The sequence below is a fragment of the Oryctolagus cuniculus genome, chromosome 7, assembly GCF_051225735.1.
Source record: "Oryctolagus cuniculus isolate XC-2025 breed Fujian yellow rabbit chromosome 7, ASM5122573v1, whole genome shotgun sequence".
NCBI classification, from domain to species: Eukaryota; Metazoa; Chordata; class Mammalia; order Lagomorpha; family Leporidae; genus Oryctolagus; species Oryctolagus cuniculus.
In genome coordinates this window covers 141,018,610-141,041,036 of record NC_142873.1, presented here as the reverse complement: position 1 = coordinate 141,041,036, position 22,427 = coordinate 141,018,610, and the positions used below count along the sequence as shown (strand labels likewise).

At 58.4% G+C, this 22,427-nt stretch overlaps 3 protein-coding genes across 18 annotated transcripts; 2 read left to right on the top strand and 1 right to left on the bottom strand.

Moving 5' to 3' along the window:
- Nucleotides 1-748: 748 nt before the first annotated feature.
- Nucleotides 749-22,412, bottom strand: TMEM234 (transmembrane protein 234). Of its 2 annotated transcripts, none has more exons than XM_089301105.1 (5): nt 22,300-22,412; nt 21,934-22,085; nt 21,161-21,227; nt 15,321-15,439; nt 749-964 (listed from the first exon to the last, which is right to left on the bottom strand). In XM_089301105.1, exons 1-4 carry the CDS (start codon nt 22,313-22,315, stop codon nt 15,408-15,410), a joined length of 267 nt encoding a protein of 88 aa, XP_089157231.1. In that variant the 5' UTR covers nt 22,316-22,412; the 3' UTR covers nt 749-964; nt 15,321-15,407. The 2 variants fall into 2 exon arrangements, with proteins under 2 accessions (XP_089157231.1, XP_089157230.1); XM_089301104.1 differs by lacking the exon at nt 749-964 and adding an exon at nt 14,454-15,041.
- On the top strand, nt 2,837-7,064 carry CCDC28B (coiled-coil domain containing 28B). Of its 3 annotated transcripts, none has more exons than XM_089301103.1 (7): nt 2,862-3,155; nt 3,392-3,632; nt 4,217-4,397; nt 5,743-5,909; nt 6,007-6,200; nt 6,384-6,406; nt 6,865-7,064. In XM_089301103.1, exons 3-7 carry the CDS (start codon nt 4,234-4,236, stop codon nt 6,917-6,919), a joined length of 603 nt encoding a protein of 200 aa, XP_089157229.1. In that variant the 5' UTR covers nt 2,862-3,155; nt 3,392-3,632; nt 4,217-4,233; the 3' UTR covers nt 6,920-7,064. The 3 variants fall into 3 exon arrangements, with proteins under 3 accessions (XP_002720678.1, XP_089157229.1, XP_017205687.1); XM_017350198.4 differs by having other exon boundaries at nt 3,016-3,155; nt 3,392-3,826; XM_002720632.6 differs by lacking the exon at nt 3,392-3,632 and having other exon boundaries at nt 2,837-3,155.
- LOC100349867 (doublecortin domain-containing protein 2B) lies at nt 7,217-20,865 on the top strand. 13 transcript variants are annotated; one of them, XR_016211162.1, is made up of 12 exons: nt 8,504-8,612; nt 10,363-10,561; nt 11,433-11,484; nt 11,874-11,950; nt 12,166-12,297; nt 12,509-12,655; nt 12,769-12,808; nt 13,261-13,393; nt 13,759-13,862; nt 15,346-15,426; nt 19,516-20,508; nt 20,603-20,865. XR_016211162.1 is itself a non-coding variant. In XM_089301095.1 (11 exons), the coding sequence occupies exons 2-11, from the start codon at nt 10,401-10,403 to the stop codon at nt 20,678-20,680; spliced, it is 1,005 nt and encodes a 334-aa protein (XP_089157221.1). In that variant the 5' UTR covers nt 8,504-8,612; nt 10,363-10,400; the 3' UTR covers nt 20,681-20,865. The 13 variants fall into 13 exon arrangements, 12 of the variants coding, with proteins under 12 accessions (XP_089157227.1, XP_089157228.1, XP_008271988.4 ...); XM_089301095.1 differs by lacking the exon at nt 19,516-20,508; XM_089301098.1 differs by having other exon boundaries at nt 19,516-20,643.
- Nucleotides 22,413-22,427: the final 15 nt, after the last annotated feature.

Sequence of the window (22,427 nt, the reverse complement as noted above, 5' to 3'; positions counted from 1 at the left end):
CAGCCCCTGCGTCATCACCCACTCGCTGGACGTGCCGCAGCGTGCCGTGCCCACATCCGGCATCTTGCACCTTTCAGACCGCCCGTAGCGCCGCGGGCACCTGCGCTGGAGCCGGCAGCGCTGACAGGATGCTCACACACAGGCTCCTCGGAGCTGGTGCTGCTCACAGGCTAAGGAAGAGAAAGGTGCTTTTAGGTTCAGAAAAGTCTGGTGCTGGGGCCGGTGTCCCATGTGGACTCTGGCTCCACTCTGATCCCGCTCTGCTAACGGCCTGAGAAAGGCAGAGGAGGCCCTGCCACCCACGCGGGAGACCCGGACGGGGCTCCTAGCCCAGCACTGGCCATCATGACCAGCAGATGGAAGAGCTCCGTCTCCCCCTGTAACTAGGACTTCCAAATAAAATAAATCTAAAAAGAAAAAAGGTATGCTGCCCTGGGAGAGAAAGGAGGCTGCTGCCCAGATACCCCAAAGGGGAGTAGAAGTTTCCTTCAGTAATGAAGGCGGAGGGAGCAGTGCAGCCCACAGTCCGTGCGGCAGGGAGAAACACTGAAGGTTGTCAGGTAGGGACTTGTCAGTTCCAGGAGCAAGAACACCAGTGCTAGGCATAGGCCAGTTGGGCTTAGGTTGAGATGGATGGACGGGTGCTGTTACCATTACTATTTGGGCCTCCACCGTGGACAGGATCCTATGACACTCACCCCCCGCCCCCCACCGAGGGGAATGTACAGGGACCTCCAGGTTCCTTTGATTTTTTTTGTAAGATTTATTTATTTATTTGAAAATCAGTTACACAGAGAGAGAAGGAGAGGCAGAGAGAGAGGTCTTCCATCCAATTGGCTGCAATGGCTGGAGCTGTGCTGATCCAAAGCCAGGATACAGGAGCTTTTTCCATGTCTCCCACATGGGTGCAAGGGCCCAGGGACCTGGACCATCTTCCACTGCTTTCCCAGGCCATAGCAGAGAGCTGGAACGGAAATGGGGCAGCTGGGACTCGAACCGGTGCCCATATGGGATGCCGGCACTGCAGGCGGCGGCTTTACCCATTATGCCACAGTGCTGGCCCCTGGTTTTGTGTATTCCTTGAGAAGGCCACATTCTTTATTCTTTGGGGTTTTGTTTTTTTGTACAACTTCAAGAGGCAAAGAGAAAGGGCTCCTGTGTGCTGGTTCACCCCTAAATGTTCACCAGGGCTGGTGCTGAGCCATGCTAAGGCTGGGAGCCCCAAGTACAAGCCAGGTCTCCCATCAGGTGGCAGCCATCACCACCGCCTCCCAGGGTCTGCATTAGCAGGGAGCTGGAGTCAGGTAGAGCCCCGTGTGGAGCCCAGCCTGCAGGCTAAACACCCACGCTTGCGTCCCCTTTTTTAAAGATGTTTATCTGAAAAAGCAGGATGACAGAACTTCCATCCACTGGTTCATTTCCCAAATGTCTACAATGTCCAGGCTGAAGCCAGGAGCTAATTCCGAGTCTCCCACATTGGGGGTAGGAGCCCAAGCACTTGAGCCATCTTCCATTACTTCCCAGGTGCATTAGCTGGGACACAAACCAGCACCCATACGCAGGCAGCAGCTTAACCTGCTGTGGCACAACACTGGCCCCAGATTGACGTCTTGCACACCCCTACTAGTGCCTCAAGCCTAGGTGTTAAAGCCAAGGCTCCCCTGGGAGACTGGTGGCCTCACTCAACACCCCTATCTCTTGAGACCTGGGTGATCTGGCAAGGCTGGGACCTGGTGAGTGCCCTGCTCTCTGGGCCTCTGCACACTGAGAGTTTCCAGCAAGAGCAGCTGCCTCTGCCCTATAGCCAGCATCCTGATGGGTTTGCATTCTGTGCTGGCCATGCTGGACACAGTGTCTAGAGGAGATACGGTCTCAACTTGGAGCTTTTTTTGTTCATTTGTATTTGAAAGGCAGGGAGAGAGGACACTCGCAAATGCCCACAACAGCCAGGGCTGGGCCAAGTCAAAGCCTGGGAGCCCAAAGCTTAAACTAGGTGTCTGGTGTGGGTGGCAGGGACCCAGGTACTCCAAGCCATCCCCTGTTGCCTCCTTAGAATGCGCGTTACAGGATGCAGGCAGGACTCCAACCCAGTCCTCTGATGTGGAATGCAGGCTTCCCAAGCTGTGTCAACCTCTGCACCAACTCCTGAAGCTTCTAAACGGAGCTTGAGGCTTCTGTCCCAAAGGAAGCAATGAGGGTGGGCGCCCCAGAGGTGCTCCTGGGTCCCCTGCACTTCCCTGCTGTCTTGCCTCTCCAACTCCATGGTTATTGAAGAAGTCTTGAATTAGTATCTCCCGTCTGAAAAGTCTGAGTATTGGAAGCATGGGAATGAGGCCTGTGCTGGTGCCCGCAGAAACAAGCCCTGTCTCGCCACCGGCCCGGGGGGTGGGCCGGGTGGTGTGTGCTGCTGGCCAGCCTGGCCGTGGATGAGCCTCTCCTGGGACAGCCGATGCTGCTCTGGAGACCTGAGCTGTGAGCCTCTGCCAGCTCTTTAAGCAGCTGCCCCACTGATGACCCTCCCGGACGGCACTGGCAGGCCGGCCAGCCTCTGGGCGCTCGGGTTTCCCTCCTGGGGCCACCTCTCTGACCTGGTGCTCCCACACCTGTCTCCCAAGCCTGAGGTGGGGGAGGGGTCTTGCCACTTTGGCGGCAGCAGCAGCTACAGCCCCCATCACTGACTGCCAGGAGGTCTGGGTGCTGAGTGGTGCCGCCCTCTGAAGACTATTGTTTACTCAGTAAAATGGAGCCAGCGGTGCCGACGCCTCCCTCCAGGGCTGTTCTGGCCGTGGCAGGGACGCGTCTCCCCTTTCAGGTTCCTCTCACTGGTGCTGCTTACGCTCTTTCCCACTCCGCCCCCTTCTGACAAAGCCAGCACCATTTTGTAAGGGGCTGTACCTTCTCTCCCAAACTGACAGGAAAGGGAAAAATACGTAACATCGCACAACCAAGAGGATCGCTTAAATTTGGGAGGAGCTCAGGTGAGGGAGAGAACAACTTAGTAATTGCGGGAGGCTCCATCCCCAGCGCTGAAGAAGGTCACTTTCCCTTTAAATGCAAATTACCTCCCGCCAGCTTAGCCTCCGCTGTTTGCGTGGAGAGCGCGGAGGGCGGAGGGAACTTGCACAGCGGCATCACTCCAGACCCCAAACCTCCAGGTCAGTCCCCCTACCCGCCCGGGAAGCCCCGGGGGAACCGAATGACCAATGGAGCCCCGCTCCTGAGCTGAGCGTCCATTTGGCACATGGCTTTGGAGGCTGAGCGTGGGAAATCCATCCTGGGTTGCCACAGCCACTGCTGGGGAGCCAGGGCTCCTGGCTCAGTTCTACCAAGTCCCTCACTGGGCCAGGCTGCTGCGGGGAGGGCCAGGGGTGAGCTCCTCTCCTCCCTCCAGGGCCAGCCAGCTGTGTGGCGACTGAAGTGCTCATGCCCCATTGCCACCACCATCCCAGCTTGGGAGCGGAAACCTGGTGGGAGACTCTGGGCAGAAAGGGGAGGACGCCATCCAACTGACGGAGGCTTAGGGAGCCCGGCTGGACTGCAGGCCGGCACAGCCATCATCCCATCATCCCAGGCGCGGGCGACACAGCTGCGGGAAGCTGAGAGGGGACTTGCTGACTGGGAGTCTGGCCCAGGCAACTTCTGGGAGTCCCTGGTGTTCCCGGATGGGGGAGGACGGGGGTGCAGGGATGCCAGTGTCTCCGTAGGAGGAACCCACAATAAGCCGGGCCCCATGTGCCACCACTTCTGCCATTACCCTGCTCCACACCACCGGGACCTCCCAAGTGCCTCTGCCTATGCCTGCAACACTGCCCTTGCTGACTGGTTGGTGAGCACCTGCCTAGGCAGTTGCTAAGTACAATGGGGCTTCAGTAAGACACCTCTAACCCTCAGCTGAGCTCCCGGAGCTAGCTCGCATCCACCCTGTCTCCCCCCACCCACATTTCCTCTGCAAGCCCCACCCTCCCGGCCAGGGACAGGAAAGCCCAGCAGCCCTGGGACAACAGTGTCCTGTCCAGCCCTTTGGGGCAGGGCCTAGTTGGCAGGCTGCAGGGGAGTTAGGGCTTCGGAAGGCCCTTCAGACCATGGGTCACCCATGATCCCAGCAGCAGGCGCCAGCATCTGGCTCTACAGTACAAAGGACAGCTCTGTGGGGACAAGTTATGAGGGCCTAGCCGCCCCCCCACCCAAGACTGCATTGTCCCTCTCGATTACAAAGGGCCCAGCCATCACCCGATGGATGACAAGAAGAAGAAACGAAGCCCCAAGCCCTGCCTGACCCAGCCAGCCCAGGCCTCGGGCACGCTACGCAGGGTCCCTGTGCCCACCAGCCACAGCGGCTCCTTGGCCCTGGGACTCCCTCATCTGCCTTCCCCAAAGCAGCGCACCAAGTTCAAGAGGTGGGTACAAAAGGGAAGTAGGCAAGAAGCAAGGAGCTGCCGCTGTGGGCAGAGTGGTGGAAGGAAGACGAGGGCTGCCTTCTGCCTTTCGTGATGTGGGTGCCATCCCTGGGGGTTGCCGCAGTGGGCCCCAGCACTCAGAGGGGGCTCAGACCCAGCCCAGCCCTCCAGCAGGTGGCAAAAAGGCCAGGTGGGTCACCGGACCCACACAGTGTAGGGATCAGCTCAGGGGAGGGCGTGAGCAAGCGGGCCAGGGAGTGAGTCAGAGAAGGCTGCTGGACACGCGGAGAGGCTTGGCTGGCAGCAGCGTGGAAGGAAGCTGTTGGCAGGGAGGCTCTGGGAGCTCCCTGATGTGTCAAGGACAGGAAATGGTTAAGAGGACGCCTGGATGCACAATTTGAATATTCTGCTGAAGCTTTTTAATGTTGTTAATGCCCTTTTTTATTTGAAAGAAAGAGAAGGAGAGAGAGAGATCTTCGATCTTCTGGTTCACTCCCCAAATGCCCACAAGAGCCAGGGGTAGATGCGTCAGGCCAAAGCCAGGAGCTGAGATCTTAATCTGGGTGTCCCATGTGGGAGCCCCAGTACAGGAGCCATCACCTGCTGCCTCCCTAGACGTGCATGAGCAGGAACCTAGACACCCCACTAGGGATGAGGGCACCCCAGCTCATAACTTAACCACTGTGCTAATTCCTGCCCCTGAATTTTTTTTGAATGTTTGGGAATTGGCATCCCACCCTATAATGTCTCCATGTTTATTCCTGCTAAATACACGTTCTTTGTCCCCTTGTCAAAAATCAGTTTCCCCAGTTTTGCATACCACCTGCCCGAGCCGCACAGTCAGGCATGGTCAAAGCACGGCATGGCTGACGCCCAGGGCTGGGGTGAGTGGCAGGAAATGCAACTGGGAGGCAGCAGAGCAGGCTGGTGTTCATTGTCATCGAAAGGCAATGGAAAAGTCAGAACGGTTTTTAAATAGAGAAGGGACAGAAAGATGTTTTGGGGGGAGTTAAGATAGCACGGGTGGCAATAAAGGAGTACCCATTCATCCACAAGCTCACGGAAGGCCAGGGAGGACAAGGGACTTACCCAGAGACGGGATGAATGCCTGGGACGTCCAGACAGGAACCCAGGAGCTCTTCCCAGGCATGGCTCTGGTTGTGCCATTCATGGAAAAAGATTTCTTTGTTGACCTCTCCCCTCTACTAATCCTGGTGCCCAGGGCAAGCCTTTTTTTGTGTTGGTGAGTGGATGGGCAGATGGCTGAGTACACAGATGGCACAAGAGATCTAGGGGAGCCTGGCTGCCCTCATCTTGTGACCGTGGCCATGTCCACCCCACCCAGAGTAGGCAAGGAGAAATGCCGGCCCGTGCTGGCTGGAGGCGGGGCTGGCCCCGCGGGCACGCCCCTTCAGCACTCCTTCCTGACCGAAGTGACCGACGTCTATGAGATGGAGGGGGGCCTGCTGAACCTGCTCAATGACTTCCACTCGGGCCGGCTGCAGGCCTTCGGTGAGTCCCTGGGGCTGGGCTGAGACGGTCTTGGCGGGGTTGTGGCTGGGGCCAGGGTCCCCGGCTCGCTCCCGGGGCTCAGACAGAGGCTGTCCAGGGAAGGAGTGCTCCTTCGAGCAGCTGGAACACGTTCGGGAGATGCAGGAGAAGCTGGCCCGGCTGCACTTCAGCCTGGATGTGTGTGGGGAGGAGGACGAGGACGAGGAGGAAGAGGACGGGGTCACGGACGGGCTGCCTGAGGAACAGAAGAAGACGATGGCGGACCGCAACCTGGACCAGCTGCTGAGCAACGTGGGTCCCGGCCCGGGGTCTTGGGGCCCCTAGGGCTGGGGGAGGTCCACGCTCCAAGGCCATGGCTGCTCCCTGGGTGAAAGGCGGGGTATGTGGGTCCCTCCCCCTCCACCAGAAGAGGCTCCCAGGGCTCCGGGGGTTTGGCTGGTGCCCCTCGTGACCACCTTTTCTCTCTACTGACAGCTGGAAGATCTTAGTAATTCCATGTATCCTTTCCAAGGGCCCTGACTGCTGAGGGTCTCCTCGAGGGAGGGGTCAGTTACGTCCTCCCCACCACCCTCCAGGACTCAGTCCTCCCGGGTCAGAGGAGTCTAGGAAGAGTTTCCCAAACACCAGGAAAAAGGCCGTTGTAGAGGGCAGGCAGCAGCTACCCCTCAAAACCCAGGGGAGCGCCTTAGCTGACAGCGACCCACGGCAGGACTGGACTGCTGTCTCTCCAGCACAAAACACTCAAGTCTGCAGACTACACCATGTCCCCGGGGCGCGGTCTGGCTCCGCGGACCCGCACGATGTGGATGACCTAGCGAGAAGGCAGGCGGGAGTCTCTGATCTCAGACCATAGTGGGCCCCGGAGACCCTCGTCCCTGCCCCTTTGCACAGCTAACCCGGGGCAGGATGGGAGGAAGTCTGGGCTCCGAAGCGTGGCAATCCTTGACTGGCACAGACAGAAGCTGCACCTGGCCGAGAACGCCGAGCCCGAGGAGCAGGCGGCTGCGTAGGCGTCGGACCCGGGCCCAGACTGCTCCTCTCGTTCCCTTGAAACTGTGACTTTTTACGGGCTTGGGCTCAGGAGGGTATTCCGTGGCCCCCCAGGTGCTATGAGGGAGGGGGGCACTGGATGGAATAAAACCAGAAAGCAAGCAAGCAAGCGGCTCCGTGTCCTCCCTCCCCTCCTTGCGCCCTTCCTCCGCCAGAGAGGAGACACCCCTGCACAGGGGTCTTCTGGGAGATGCCGGGAAGCCTCCCGCGCCTCTGGGAGTGGGAGAGGAGCCGCAGCATCTCACCAGACCCGGTCAACGATTGCCGTGGAGACGGGGGCGCGGCCCTGCGCCTGCGCCTGCGCCTGAGCGGCGCCGACTAATGACGTAGGCGTAGGCGCGCCGCGGGCTGGCTAGGCCGTTGGAGTCCTGATGGAGCGGGAACTGTTGCTTCGGAAGGTGACAGTGTTACAGGTGCGGGTCGGGCGGGGTTGCACCTGGGTTCCGCGGCTGGGAGCTTCCAACGAGCTAAGGCAACCTCGTGCCCGCAAGCCAAGGTCTGGAGGCGCTGGCCCGGCCGCGACCTCGCTGCAGAACGCTGCGGGCCACAGGCTTCCCTCCGTCCTCTCCGCGGCTCGCAGCGCACGCTCGGCCCGGAGCAGGCGAACAGTGGGAGGGCTTTAACACGGAGAGGAGGGTCCGATCTCGCCTCCTCCCCTGACCCCCCGAGCCCCAGCGCACACCGCTACGTGCCCCCGCACCTTGCGTGTCCCGGGGCTGCTCCCCGAGGGGATCCCCCGAGATCCCTTCCCGCACAGGGATAAGGGGATCCCTTCCACTCGTTCCCCACACCAGGCCTGCGTCCGGGGCTTCCTGGTCCGACGCCAGTTCCAGAGGCTGCGAGCTGAGTATGAGGCGATTGTAGGAGAGATCGAGGGCGACCTGGGTGTGCTTCAGTGGACTGAAGGCTGGATTCCCAGGCCCAGGTTTCTCCCAGAGGTACGACTGACTCCTCCTGCTGACATTGGCCACAGCCTCACCTCCTCACACCCCAGTCCCCACTCCTCACCAGCTTGTTTGCTAGGTCATGGCGCCCAGGAACATGAAACGTTAGCCCTGGGGCTCTCAAACCTCTCTGATTTCTCAGAAGGCGAAATCGTGTGGGACCAGGAAAGCAGGAGACAGGGTACCCAATGCAGAGCAGCAGCTGCCAAGCCACTCCCCTTGTGAAGAGCCTGAGAGACAGGCCCTCTGGGAGGAGCAGCCGGGAGAGAGCTCAGCAAACCCAGGACGTCTTCCCGGCCGAGATGACAGCCCCTGGCTTCAGGCTGAGCAGAGCAGGAAACCCAGGCAAAGGGAGACCAGAGCCACATCAAGTGTGGAGAACCCAGGTATCTCCCTGCCTGATCGAGGCAAGCCCCTGACCCTCGTGGGCCTGAGCCTCCCCACCTGCAGAGTGACAGGGGGGTGGTGGATAAGCTGCCTCCCTTCCCTTCTTCCCTCTGCCTTTGGGGAGCAGCACACGGGTGGTTAGCAGGGGGTGCCAGAGTCAGATTTCAGTTTTCCCCCAAGGCTTGCTGCCTCCATTCCCTCCTCCTCCACAGACGCCATGGGTCCCGGATTGCCCCAGGGTCTGTCAGAGCTCCAGTCCCACCGCAGCCACTTGGCCATGGAACTGCTGTGGATTCAACAAGCCATCAATAGCCGGAAGGAGGTAGGCGCTAACTGGAGCTCTTTCTGAACATAGGGCCGGAGTGGGAGGTCAGGAGAGACCTGCTTGGCCTGCATGATACAGTGCCTCTTCTCTCTTCCAACAGTACTTACTACTCAAACAAACACTGAGCTCTCCAGAAGCAGGCCAGACCAGAGACAAGCCCAGGATGTGCTCAGATCCCGGGGGCCAGGCCTGTGGGTGGGTCTGGTCAGAACCAAGTCCATCACTAGAGGACCAGTGCTACCGAGACAGGACCACCACAGAGCTAACCCACACAGATGACTCCTGCCCAGGGGGCAGGCCTCAATGCCACACATCCCCAGAACGTCTGGCTGCTACAGAGAGAAAGTTCCCTGGGGCTGAGAGCAGAGGACCACGTTACAGGAGTGCTGGCCCACAGCCGCCTATGCCGCCAGCCAGCCAGGCTAGTGGGCCCAGGCTTACCAAAGGGCCAGACCGTGGAGAACAGGCACTTGAAGGGACCTGCCTGCAGCAGGTGCAACTCCTGGAGGACCAGACTCCTGGAGACCTCAAACCTAGAGGTCACTGTCCCAGGAAGGCCAGGACACAGCTGCCTGTACTCTGTGAAGACCCCAGCATTGAAGACAAGTCCCCCAGGTGGCCCGACCACCAAGACTCTGGCAAACAGCGATGCCCCAAGGGGCGGGCCTCTGAGAGGATCATATCGTCTGGGATAGGACCATAGCAGGGCCAGAGCCTGGTGGCCCAGATCTCAGGAAGGTTAAACCAGCCCACAGCCAGACCCCGAGTGATAGACGGTCCAGGGATGGAACCTCCATTGAGCCTAATCACCATGGATGGAGAAACCAGAGGACTGGACCGTGGAGTTCAAGGCCACCTGAGAACCTTTCTTCTGCAGGGTCAAACGGTATAGGAGAGGACCCGTGGAGGAGCAGGCTATGGAAAACAGGACCTGCAGGTTAAACCTGGGGAGCCAGGGGAGGGCCGAGTCCCAGAGGAGGACGCTACGAGAGGTGCTGAGCAGGGCAGAGCTTCAGCCCACCTCCCTGGTGCCAGCTCTGCCTCCTGCCCTGTCCTTGGTCATTGCTGGCTGGTGGGGCCAAGAGAAGCTGGAGCAGGGAGCTGGCGGGAGTGAAGGGAGGAGACGGGCAAAGGACACGCTTTCTCCTCTGCCTGTGGCTCAATCCAGATTTCAGGACAAGGAGTCTTCTAGGGGAAGTGAAGTAGGAAACCTGATGGAGAATAAAGGCTTTTCTTGGATTCTCAGCCTGGCTGGTTTTCATTTTCTGCCTCTGGCCAGGACAGACTCTGGCCCTCCTATCCACTTCCTGTTGGCATGGCTTACTGTCCCTAGAGGCAGCTGGGAGCCATGACCCAGCAGCAGATCTAGCCTTCCTCCTTGCTGACAGCCCCCAAAGCCATCTCCCTCAGCTCCACGCTTGGGCTACAGAGCGGCTCAGGTGCTGGAGACCCCTGGAACACGGATTTCAGTGTGGTCTCCCTCCCTCTCCCACCAGGCCCCAGGCCGTTCCTTCCTGCTCTCGTGAGGCCCCCTCGAGGGCAGACTGGATAGGACCTTAATGAGGCTCTCCCTGCCTTACTGGCTGACAGGACAGGGTTCCACCTACCACTGGCACTGTTCCCAGCCCTGCCTTGGTTGCCTGGCAACAGCTCCGCGTCTCTGGCACACTACGGCATACTATGGCGAGTGGCGGCCTAGCAGCCAAGAGGGTAGTGGTGTATCGGAATGGGGACCCCTTCTCCCCAGGCCATCAGCTGGTGGTAGCCCCTCGCCGCTTCCCCACCATGGAGGCCTTCCTCTGTGAGGTGACCTCAGTTGTGCAGGCACCGCGGGCTGTGCGTACCCTCTACACGCCTTGTCACGGCCACCCTGTCACCAACCTGGCAGAGCTGCAGAATGGAGGGCACTATGTGGCTGCTGGCTTCGAACGGTTCCGCAAGCTCCCGTGAGTGGGCTGGAGCTGGGCTGGGGGGGGAGGGAGGGGGCGGGGCGGCACTTGCTGTGTGTGCTGTGGGCACTTCTCACCTTCTCACCTCAGTGTAGCAGGGGTGGGGCCGGAATCATCTCCACTAGCCAGAAAGGCAATGGTTGAGCTGCAGGGTAAACTGATTTGTTTGGTGCGAAGGCTCACCCATCAGCCAGGACCAGCATGCGGAAGGAGCCCATGCTGCAGGTAGAACACCTTTCCCCAAACCTCCTCTTAACTGGATCCCTGGCAACCCCATCACCAAGCACTAAGTCCACCATGGCTTCCTCCCTGGTGTTCTCCCCGAATAGACTAGGGTCATCCCCCTTGGCAGGGTACTGCTGTCTTCCAAGGTGGGAGTCCGGAATTTGTCTCAGCTTGCAACTGCTGAGATCTGGCTCCCAAGGCCTACCACTCCTGGCTCCGGGTTGGGACTGCTGTATTCTAACATAAGGCAGGGGTGGGAACGAGGCAAATTTAGACTGGGTTTTATCACTTCCCCTGTGACCTCAGGCAGGTGGCTTCACTTCTTGGTGTCTCATCCAACGTGGAGATGAACCCACCTACCTCATGAATGAGAAAGTACCTGATAGAGTAACTGACGCTCGGGTGCTCTGACTCCATAGTTCTCTCTCAGCCTATAAGTGTGGTTTCTATTGGAGACTCCAGCCTGGGTTTCCAGCCTGATCCAGCAAGGGAGCCTGAAGCAGGGTCAAGAGCCCACATCTGCTGCAGTAGATGAGTGAGGGTATTCCAGCCAGCCTGGATGCCTACGGAGCTGGGCCCCAGCCCCAAATCCTGGCAGTCCCTGGGCTTCTGAAGATGACCTGTGATCTACCTGTCTTTTCAGCTACTTAGCCCCTGCAGGGAAGGACCCAGGGGGGAAGAGCCACAGCCTACAAGTGAGTCTGGGGGAGGCAGTCCCTGGGCCCTCTTCCCACCCCCTCCCTGGGACTGCCCCAGCTAGGTCTGGGAAGCCAGGGGCCCGGAAGCAGCAGAAGCTGCCAGTTGCACAGCCACAGCTGCTGTCCTTGTGGGGCAGGATTCCAAGACACCCCTTGTTCCTGTCCCAGCCTTCCATTGCATGTCCAGGCTGTGGTCCTGTGAAACAGATGGAGCTGAGCAGAGGTTGGAGTGTGGCTTAGGGGACAAAGAGGCACCCTTTTGTGAAAGCTGTGACCGGTCTCACCCCCTCCATGCTCTCTCTTCTGCCCCGGAACCTGGTTCCTGCCTCACCCCTAACCGATGGCCTCAATTCTCCCCTGATGTGGGGGCCTGACTTGGGTTTCAGGGTCCTCCTGTGATTCGCCAGCCATGTGGTGGGGCCCTTGGACGGTGGCTGCCGGCAGGCACCCCCTGCTATATCCAGTGAGTGTCGGTGGCAGAGAGCAGGGGTCTGGATTTCTGTTTCATCGAGACTGAGAAAATGGGGGTGGGTTTGTCCCAAGAGCTGGTTACTGATGGAAACATTTGAGGTCCAGCAGGGGTTCTCAGCCCATCTTCCAGTCCCCCTGCCACCCTCCTTCCTCCCACATATAGCAAGTCCTGGAGCCCCTCCCCCTTACCAATCTGTCCTGTCTCAGCGTGTTCAGGAATGGGGACCTGTTAAGTCCCCCCTTTAGTCTGAAGCTGTCCCAGGCTGCCAGCCAGGACTGGGACACGGTGTTGGAACTCCTGACTGAGAAGGCCAAGCTGCAGAGTGGAGCTGTATGCAAGTGAGTATGAGGGCGGGGGAGGCCTGAGGGTCCCAAGGCCTCCCTCCTGATGTGGCCAGGCAAAGAACAGCATATCCCCACAGTGGCCTCCTCCTGTACCACAGGGAGAGGCCCCGGCCAGCCCTCAGAGGACTGAGGGTTCCTCGGAATCGCTGCGCCCATCCCTCACACTGTGCCCCGTGTCCTCTCCCCCTGTCTGGCTCGCTCCCAGACTCTGCACCCCACAAGGGTACCCGCTGGCAGCAGGGGAGACTCTGGTGAGCGGCCGATACTACGTTGCTGTCGGAGAAGAAGAATTCAAGGCCCTTCCCTATGTGGAGCTGCTGGTGCCCAGCCCCTCCCAGCGTGGAGGCTGCTGGTATAGCCTCAGAGGCGGAGGGCGATGGTGGGGGGCACGGGTGGCCCCCTCAATCTGGGTGCTTTGACTCCATGTCCCCCACTGCCTCGCACTCTTTCCTTTCTTCATTGTAGGCACCCGCCAGGCCCAAAGTGCAGGCCCCACAGGCAGGGGGTAGGTGATGCAGGGCAGCCTGGGGGTGGGGGGAGGGTGATGGTGACAGCTGTTGTGGTCCAGGCTCTGACCTTCTCTCTTGGCATCCTCTCAGTGCCTGTGACACAGAGATTATTCCGCAGGGAGCCAGAAGTGGCACAGCACTGTGGGACTGTAGGGCCTAGGGGAGCTTTTCAGCTCCCCATTTATCCCAGGCCTGGGCCCTCCCCAGAGAGGAGCCAGCAGGCACAGGGTGTGAGGTGGAGGACAGAGTGTAGTTTCACCGAGCGTCTTCAAAGCAGCTCCTCTGCCCCGATGGGAAGAGGTGGCGGGGAGGGAGGATGCACGCCATGCGGATGGATGAAATCACCTCTCCCAAGTTCCCACAGGCAGGTGCACTGACACCTGGTCTCAGGGTAAGGAAGGGGAGAACGGCCAGCAATCAGGGCCCAAGCCCAGTGTCCTTTCTCTAGGCCCATGGTCACCGGGCACAGCCTACCCCGCCCTCTCCAAAGGAACCAAGCCGAATGGAGCCATCTGCTTTCTATGCCAGATCCCGGCCGGCCATTCAGCCAAGCAAGCTCTGCACGCTCTCATTTCCACCAGGTGCTGGGCCCCGGTGCCCCTGGACAGTGACAGGACGGTCGCTACTGTTGTTGGGAATGCCGGTGGGGGCTGCCATGACCTAGTGCCCCACCTGGGTCCCTTGCTTCTTCACAGGGACTTGTCACAAAACAGGGAGCACACGGAAAGGGATTCCCTGCTTACCACAAAGCAGTGGAGACTTCAGGGGCGGGATTTATAAGGGGTGGCTGTGGGGGCTTTCACCTTGGACTTTCCTACTCTCCTCTGGGGTAGTGGGGCATGTGCACAAGCCCCAGGGGAAGGGACAGGGCTGGTGCGGAAAGTCCAGGGCAAGAATGCCAAGGGCCCCTCAGCCTGGACATCGGCCCGTGTTGCTCCCTTATTAGGAGTTAAGGGAGTGTATGGGGCTCCCCATCCAAGGCGGGAGACGGCAGAGGCCCAGGAAGTGGCGGAGGATGACAACACGCAGACAGAGGAGCCCCTGGATCAGGTGAGCTGTGGGGTCAGGAAGCAGTGTGCTGGCAGGGCAGTTCTGAGCTGGAAACCAGCAGCCTGGGCCCTGGGCACAGTTCTCGCCTTGTGACAGATGTAAACAGATCTGACATGCCAGAGTCCAGCTCCTGGCTTAGTGGATGTGAAAGCAGTTCCTAATTTCTTGTCTTTTCTTTCTCTGGGGGCTGGGGGACTGCGGGCTGAGGCTGGACAGATCATAGCTCCATTCTGCATGGCTCTCCACCCCCTGCAGCAGGCAGCAGAGGTGGTGGAAGAGGACCTGTCCCTGGCCGGCCAGCCTGGGGTTGGGGCTGGAGAGGCTCTCAGCCTCAGCCCCTGCTCTGCCATGACAGCCAGTGGCTACAGAACTGGGGACCACCACCTTTCATCCTCCGCCTCCCACAGCCTGCTCCTGGGGCCGAGGCCTGTCCGCCCGCCCTCCCCGCCCAGGCCCACAGCCCAGTCCCCTTCCTGAGCAGAGCAGCCCTGTCCTTACACGATTCTCTGACCAGAGAGAGGAGCAGCAAACAGCTTGGGAGGCAGACCCCAGACGTGGGAGAGCGTCTGCCACAATAAAAGAAGACGTAAATAGTCCCTGCTGACTGCAGATTTATTGGAGGCTGTTGCTACCGGGTGTTGTGCTGGGTGCTGGCTGGGCAGGCCGGGCTCACACTGACTCCGGCGGGAGAGGGGCTAACAGTGGTGGATTCCTGGCCACCACCTGGTGGGATGGGAGGGGCTGGCAGACAGCTCATCTCTGCTGCCATCCTGATGTGTGGGGACTCTGACCCCTGGGGGCCTCCTGTCTGCACTTCCGGCTCAGAGACTGCAGCGGGGGTGCTGCCGTCCTTGGCTTCTGCCCCGTGACAGTTCACAGAAGGCCCTGGCACTGACGGCAGGAAGACAGCTGCTCGGGCCGAGAGGATGCTGAGGGTGTGTGAGTCTCCCGTGTGCTCGTGGTCCTTAACATGATCATGAGGTAGCTGTTCTCCACATGAGATGGGAGGACGCGCCAGCTCTCCCTGCTCAGGGCCTGCGCCTTGTGACCCGGGCCTCCCTGGAGACAGCAGGGCTGCTGGGGGTCAAAGAGCAGATGGCTGCCTGTGGGTCCTGGTCACTGAGCTTGTGATGCACAGTGTAATTCCCGTCACGGTGAGCACCATGCCGGCGATGGCTCCTGGGATAACAGGCGGAAATCAGGGACTCGGCTCAGCCATGCCAGTGGGAGCTGATACTGGGCTGGCGGGAGAGCTCACATGAGGGCTTGTCCCAATTTCCACCCCAGCATCTGTCCCCAGACTGCCCAGGGGAAGGAAAGTGATGACCACCAGGAAGCAGGACAGGTGCAGAGGAAAGGGGCAGGATGGCGGAAGGCCCTCTCCTCACCAGCCCCTGGGAGATGGGCGTGGGACAGAACCACCCAGGGTTGTCACGGCCGGGCAGCAGCCTGACTTACGTTTGCCACCAATTTCTTCTCCAAGGATCTTCCCGACGATCATTGTGAAGACGATGGCCAGGGAGTTACAGATGGGCACGGCGAGAGTCAGGTCTGGGTGGTCAAGGTGAGGAGAGCCCCTGAGGTGCAGGAAATGCCTTTCCCGTCACAAACACGTTCATCTCACCCTCGTGGCCACTGCACACCTTTCAGAAAGGCGTCCTGACCCCAGCGCCAGAGGAAGTCACAGCAGAGCTCAGGACTCTAACCCAGGCCTCCTGACTCCCAGTTCATGCATTCTCGGGATTCCAGCGTAGCCCTGAGCTCGGGTGTGAGACCAGCCTGGCTTGACAGTGAGAATGAGGTCTCTGCATTCAGAGAGAACTGAGATCTTCTAGACAGACAGACAGACAGACAGGCACACAGACACAAAGGCACCTACAGCCCAAAGGACACGGTGGAACCTGTGTAACAGCGCCAAGCATGGCTACTGTCGATAAAGCACAGGCTACGCACAGTGCTCTGTGTACGTCTCATGTCATTTTCACATGTGACCTTGCTCACAACACCACAAGGAGAGAACTGTCACCAAAGGGAAGAAAGGCTCAAAGAAGTCGCACAAATATAGACAAATTGAGGGTTTAAATGTATTTATTTGGAAAGCAGAGATAGAGTTTTTTCCATCTGCTGGTTTACTCCCCAAGTACTTGCAACAACCAGGGGTAGGCCAGGCAGAAGTCCAGAGCCTTGAACCCAATCTGGGTCCCCAACATGGGTGGCAGCGACCCAAGCACTTAAGCCATCATCTGCCTCCCAGGCAGGAAGCTGGAATTGGAAGTGGAGGTGGGACTTAAATTCAGGCATTCTGACATGGGATGCAGATGTCCTAAGTGGTGTCTTTTTTCTTTTTAATTAATTTATTTGAAAGGCAGAAATACAGAGAGAGATCTTCGATCCACTGGTTCACTCCCCACATGGCCCCCACGGCCAGGGATGGGCCAGGCCAAAGCCAGGAGCCAGGAGCATCTTCCAGGACTCCCACCTGGGCACAGTGGCCCAGGGACTTGGGCCATCTTCCACTGCTTTCCCAGATGCATTAACAGGGAGCTGGATCAGAACTGGAACAGGCTGGTGCCGCGGCTCACTAGGCTAATCCTCCGCCTGAGGCGCCAGCACTCTGGGTTCTAGTCCCGGTCGGGGCACCGGATTCTGTCCCGGTTGCTCCTCTTCTAGTCCAGCTCTCTGCTGTGGCTTGGGAAGGCAGTGGAGGATGGCCCAAGCGCTTGGGTCCTGCACCCGCATGGTGCAGACAATGTTTGGGGGACAGTGCTGTGACATATAAGGTTAAGCCTCTGCCTGCAGTGCTGGCATCCATATGGGCGCCAGTTCAAGTCTGGGCTGTTCCAGTTCTTTTTTATTTATTTACTTATTTTTTTTTCTTTGACAGGCAGAGTTAGACAGTGAGAGAGAGAGAGACAGAGAGAAAGGTTTTCCTTCTGTTGGTTCACCTCCCAAATGGCTGCTACGGCTAGCGCGCTGCGCTGATCCGAAGCCAGGAGCCAGGTGCTCCCTCCTAGTCTCCCATGCGTACAGGGGCCCAAGTACTGGGGCCATTCTCCACTGCCTTCCCGGGCCACAGCAAAGAGCTGGACTGGAAGAGGAGCAACCGAGACTAGAACCTGGCACCCATATGGGATGCCACAGGTGGAAGATTAACCAAATGAGCCACGGCGCCGGCCCCCAAACATTGTCTTAACCACTGTGCCAAACTGAGGGTTTAAACCAAGGTCTGCCTGACTCGAAAGCCTGTGCCCTTACTAAATTAGATGGATATTGGTGGGGTCGGTGCAGTGGCACAGAGGGTTAAAGCCCCAGCCTACAGAACCAGCATCCCATATGGGCACTGGTTTGAGTCTTGGCTGCTCCACTTCTGATCCAGCTCCCTGCTAATGCACCTGGGAAAGCAGTAGAGGATGGCCCAAGTCCTTGGGCTCCTGCACCTACGTGGGAGACCTGGAAAAAGCTCCTGGCTCCTGGCTTCGGATAGGCTCAAGTTCCAGCCATTCTGGCCATTTGGAGAGTAAATCAGCGGATGGAAGACCTTTCTCTCTCTCTCTGTTGCTACCTCTCTCTTTCAAATAAATAAATCTTTTTTAAAAAAATGGATATTGGCAAAGCAAAACACAAGGTAATGGAGCCAGCGCTACGGTGTAGTGGGCTAAGCCTCTGCCCGTGGCACAGGCATCCCATGTGGGCACTGGTTCGTGTCCTGGCTGTGCCTCTTCCAATCCAGCTCTCTGCTTATGGCCTGGGAAAGCAGTAGAAGATGGCCCAAGTCCTTGGGCCCCTGAACTCACGTGGGAGACCCGGAAGAGACTCCTGGCTCCTGGCTTCAGATTGGCCCAGCTCCAGCCGTTGCGTCCATTTGGGGCGTGAACAAGCAGATGAAAGACCTTTCTCTTTGTCTCTCCCTCTTTCTGTCTGTAACTCTGCCTCTCAAATAAATAAATCTTTCTTTAAACAAAATGAGGTATGCATGTTGTGTTTCTGTTTCAGCTCAGGCTTGAGTCTTATGGCGTTAAAGAGAAAAATAAACCTCGGCAGCAGGAGGCCAAGTCCCGGTTTAGGACGTAGGGCTGGGCCGGGGGGAGGCACTGGAGCCCAGGATCTGTTCCTGGGTTGTAAAGCTCTATGGGGCTGACTTCAGTAAGAAAACGCGTTCAGGATCAGTGAATCAACACCACTGCACCGCACACTTCAAACTGCTAAGTGGGTAGCTCTCACGCTAAGTGTTTTTATCAACATTTATTAAAAAGTCTCAAAATACGGGGCCGGCGCTGTGGCGCAGTGGGTTGACGCCCCGGTCTGAAGCGCCAGCATCCCATATGGGCGCTGGTTCTAGTCCTGGCTGCTCCTCTTCCCATCCAGCTCTCTGCTATGTCCTGGGAAAACAGTGGAGGATGGCCCAGGTCCTTGGGTCCCTGCACCTGCGTGGGAGACCTGGAAGAAGCTCCTGGCTTCAGATTGGTGGCACAGCTCCAGCCATTGCTGCCAATTGGGGAGTGGACCATCAGATGGAAGACCTCTCTCTCTCCCTCTCCCTCTCCTCTCTCTGTGTAACTCTGACTTTCAAATAAATAAATAAATAAATCTTAAAAAAAAAAAAGTCACAAAATACAGATGATATGGATGGGACAGACATTGACCCTTGCAGTCAGACCCCCCACATCTCACACTGGAGTGTCTGAGTTTGATTCCCTGTTCCAGCTCCTGACTCCAGCATCCTGCTGAGGCAGACACTGGGAAGCAGCAGTTGGAGGCTTAAGTACTGGGGTCCCTGCCACCCATATGGGAGGCCCAGATTGAGTTCCTGGCCCCCACCTTCAGCCTCTTCCACTCCCTGGCTGTGGCAGGCTGGGAAGTGAACCAGCAGGTGGGAGCTTTGTCTGCCTTCCTGTCCCAGCCTGTCAAATAAGGGAATAAATACTAAGGGACCAATCAGAAGCTGAGTTACCTGCCTGCCAGGCTGACTGCTGGCTCCTCAACAGGTGCTTTCCCGGTAGTCCCTGGCCTCCCTGCTTGAGGTGAAGGAGGGAGCTCTCCTGCTCCCCACCCCCTGGGAGGCCCCAGCAAGGCCAGCATTATCCATCCAAGAAACTGACATGGCACCCCCAGCCACTCACAGCTGCTTGGGCCTACATCCCCTCTGTGAAACGAATGGCTGTGAAAGACACATTTGCAAGAGTAGACGGGGCTGGCGCTGTGGCGTAGTAGGTAAAACCGCTGCCTGCAGTGCCGGCATCCCGTTTGGGCACTGGTTTGAGTTCTGGCTGCTCCACTCCCAGTCCAGCTCTCTGCTGTGGCCTGGGAAAGCAGTAGAGGATGGCCCAGGTGCTTGGGCCCCTGCACCCGCGTGGGAGATGCAGAAGCTCTTGGCTCCTGGCTTTAGATAGGCCCAGCTCCAGCTGTTGTGGCCATTTGGGGAGTGAACCAGTAGAAGGAAGACCTTTCTCTCTCTCTCTGCCTCTGCGTCTCCGTAATTCTGCCTTTCAAATAAATAAATACATCTTACAAAAAAAAAAAAAAAGTGGGAGAGCAGGGGCACAGGAGAGAGGCAGAGCGGGTTTCCCTGTGCCGTCTCCAACAGATCATTCCAACACTCAGCCTGTTCCCCCACTAGCAAAACACTGACAGCGAGCTGCCCTCTCCCCAGCAGGGCCATCGTGAGGTGAGCTGTGATACTGCACAGACCGTCTCTGGCTGAAGTAGATGCTTAACAAGTAGAGACTACCGTTCTGATTATTAAAAAGGATGGACCCTGAAAAACGGAGAGCGGCTGACGAGACAGCAGGACCCTAGGATGGCATCTGCTGCGTCATTCGCCCACGGTGAAGGCCAGACTTTCAAGTTCTCTCAATGAGGTCTTTTGGGAAGCGCAAACTGCAAGTTAGCGGAAGAGCAGTGACTCTAGGTGGAGCCAAGGTGGCAGATCTGGGGCTGTCCCGTCTCCTCACCCTCCCCTGGCCTCTGTGAGTGCAGTGGTTGGGTGAGACTCCAGGCAGCAACACAGCAGTAGGGGACTCCTCACAGCAGGGCTCGGGAGCGTAAGCTTCACTACACGGCTTTAAGTCCTCTGCACTGAAATGCTAGGGGACTTCAGGCAGGGGAAATAAGTTATCAAAGTGCTATAACTCTCCTCGCTAAATGACGATAATCAGGTCTGCTTGACAAGGTCACCATGGGAATTAAATAGAATGTGTAAGACCAGAGGCCAGCATGGTGGTGCAGCAGGTTAGCTGTTGTGGCCATCTGGAGAGTGAACCAGCAAATGCAAGATCCACACTCCCTCACCCCATGCCCGTCTCTCCCTCTCTCTGTTGCTCTGTGTTTGAAATGAATAAATATATCTTTATGAAAATTTTAGGGGCCGGCAATGTGGCATAATGGGTAAAGCTGCCGCCTGCAGTACAAGCATCCCATATGGGCGCCGGCTCACCCCCCAGTTCACATCCTGGCTGCTCCACTTTCGATCCAGCTCCCACTAATGTGCCTAGGAAAGCAGCGGAAGATGGCCCCAGTCCTCGGGCCCTTGCACCCACATGGGAAGACCTGGAAAAAGCTCCTGGCTTTGGGTCAGCTCAGCTCTGGCCGTTGCAGTCATTTAGGGAGTGAACCAGAGGATGGAAGACCTCTTTCTCTCTCTGTCTCTGTAACTCTTTCAAAATAAATAAATATTTAAAAAAAAATTGAAATCCATGCATATGGGGCCAGCACTGTGGCTTACACTAAATCTCCACCTGCAGCACTGGCATCCCATATGGACACCAGTTCCACCAGTCCCAGCTGCTCCTCTTCCGATCCAGCTCTCTGCTATGGCCTGAGAAAGCAGTGGAAGATGGCCCAAGTCCTTGGGCCCCTGCACCTGTGTGGGAGAACCGGAAGAAGCTCCTGGCTTCACTGGCCATTTGAGGAGTGAATCAGCAGATGGAAGACCTTTCTCTCTGTCCCTCTCTCCATCTGTAACTCTCCCTCTCAAATAAATAAATCTTTAAAAAAAAAGAAATCCATGCATAGTTTTTTTTCCCATAAACTTGCTGAAGTACCTCACTGTGGCAGCCAGAGTGTTGAAGCCAGCACTTGGTACAGCAAAATAAAATTTCCTTTTTTTCCTCTGATGCTGCTCAAGACCGCCAGGCTTCAACCCAACCCAAGCGCCTGGCAACACACTCGGAACCAGCCCACTGCACTCTCCTCCTCGGAGAAGCAGGCACGCTGGGGGAACAGGCAGGAGCAAGGTGCATGGCCTCCTCCGGGAATCTTCCAGGCGGCCTGTACCACTAAGCAGCCGAGCCGGGACCTACCTGTTGATGCCAAGGTGAGGTAGTAGAGAAGGGAGCCACACTGGTTGAGGAGAAAGGGCATCAGGTACTGGAGACAGGAGAAACGTGCAGTCAGGGTGGTGGCTTGCCTGCGCAGCGCTGTCTCCCCTGGCCTTTCCGCGGAGGGAGGGATGGGTACACAGCCCAGCGAGCACGAGGCCCTGTCAGAGGGACCCGTCCAGGGCTGACCTCCAGCCTTTGCCCGAAATGCCTTCTCCCTCAGCTCTGCTGGGGCCCATCGTCTCCATCCTGCAGAGCCTTGAGTGCCAGTGTCACCTCTTCCAGGAAGCCTTCCCCAAGTCCCCCGCTCAGCCTCCCTCCTCTGAATTCACACAGCCCTCAGCCCCGGGAAGGAGTGCTGCCCATGCCCGGCTTTCCCACCAGCCTGGACGGGCACCCCTGAGGTCAGAGCCAGTTCTCCATAAGCCCCCCGCCTCCCTCCCCCAGGGCCACCTGGAGCCTTGGGAAGGTCACCTCGCCACAGCTGCCTTGTATTCGCGTAATTGGAGGGATGGCATTGATACTAACAATAGCGGCCACACACGGAGCACCTGGCCCACTGCGAGGCGCTTTCTGCGCCCACCTCACCTGATTCTCACAGCTGCCCTCCCAAACGGTTCTAATTCCCACCCTACAGAGGAGGACACTGAGGTTGAAGAAGCGGTGGGGCCGGGATTCTGACCCAGACCCGTTGGATTCCAGAGACCAAATTCTTAGCAGCTACTAGGGCGAGAGAGAAGCCTTTCCGGACGCACCTCGGTATTCAGGAAGAGCGTCTTCATCTCCTGCAGCAGCTGCCGGGCCCAGGTCCGCTCGTGAACCCGCCGCAGCCCGCCGGACGCCCGCTTCAGCAGCGGCTGCGTGCCGCCCCACAGAGCGGCCACCAGCACCAGAGCCAGCACCTGTCCTGAATGCGGACGCATGCAGATGCGAGTCACCCCGACCCCGGCCCGACCCTAGCCTGCCTCTGCCTCCATCTCCCTTCCCTCTCCCGCACCCCGGCTGAGGCTGGCGCCCAGGGACAGGTCCCGGGGGGCTGGGACCCGGGGTGGGTGTGGAGTAGGAAAGAACTCTGGGTGGCGGGGTCGGGAACTCCAGGAAGGGCGGGGCCGACTACCCACCCAGAGTCGCCGCCATGGCAACGCCGCGCGATTTCTACTTCCGGGTGAGAGGGGGCGGAGACCCATACCCCGGAAGTGACTCCAGAGCCTCTTCCGGCCCTACTCACACTGCCGCGTTCCTGTCGCCG

Bases quoted from the DNA above. Each gene is read 5' to 3' on its own strand.
- CCDC28B (XM_002720632.6), top strand. From the start codon at position 4,234: ATGGATGACAAGAAGAAGAAACGAAGCCCCAAGCCCTGCCTGACCCAG. The intron at 4,398-5,742 runs GTGGGTACAAAA...CACCCCACCCAG, and splicing joins CAGCGCACCAAGTTCAAGAG to AGTAGGCAAGGAGAAATGCC. The intron at 6,407-6,864 runs GTATCCTTTCCA...TGACTGGCACAG, and splicing joins GAAGATCTTAGTAATTCCAT to ACAGAAGCTGCACCTGGCCG.
- LOC100349867 (XM_008273766.5), top strand. From the start codon at position 7,331: ATGGAGCGGGAACTGTTGCTTCGGAAGGTGACAGTGTTACAG. The intron at 7,898-8,045 runs GTACGACTGACT...CTGATTTCTCAG, and splicing joins GGCCCAGGTTTCTCCCAGAG to AAGGCGAAATCGTGTGGGAC. The intron at 8,613-8,715 runs GTAGGCGCTAAC...CTCTTCCAACAG, and splicing joins CCATCAATAGCCGGAAGGAG to TACTTACTACTCAAACAAAC.
- TMEM234 (XM_089301105.1), bottom strand. The intron at 21,228-21,933 runs GTGCGTCCGGAA...TCCTGTCTCCAG, and splicing joins CGCTCTTCCTGAATACCGAG to TACCTGATGCCCTTTCTCCT. The intron at 15,440-21,160 runs GTAGGTCCCGGC...CCTGCACCTCAG, and splicing joins CCTCACCTTGGCATCAACAG to GGGCTCTCCTCACCTTGACC.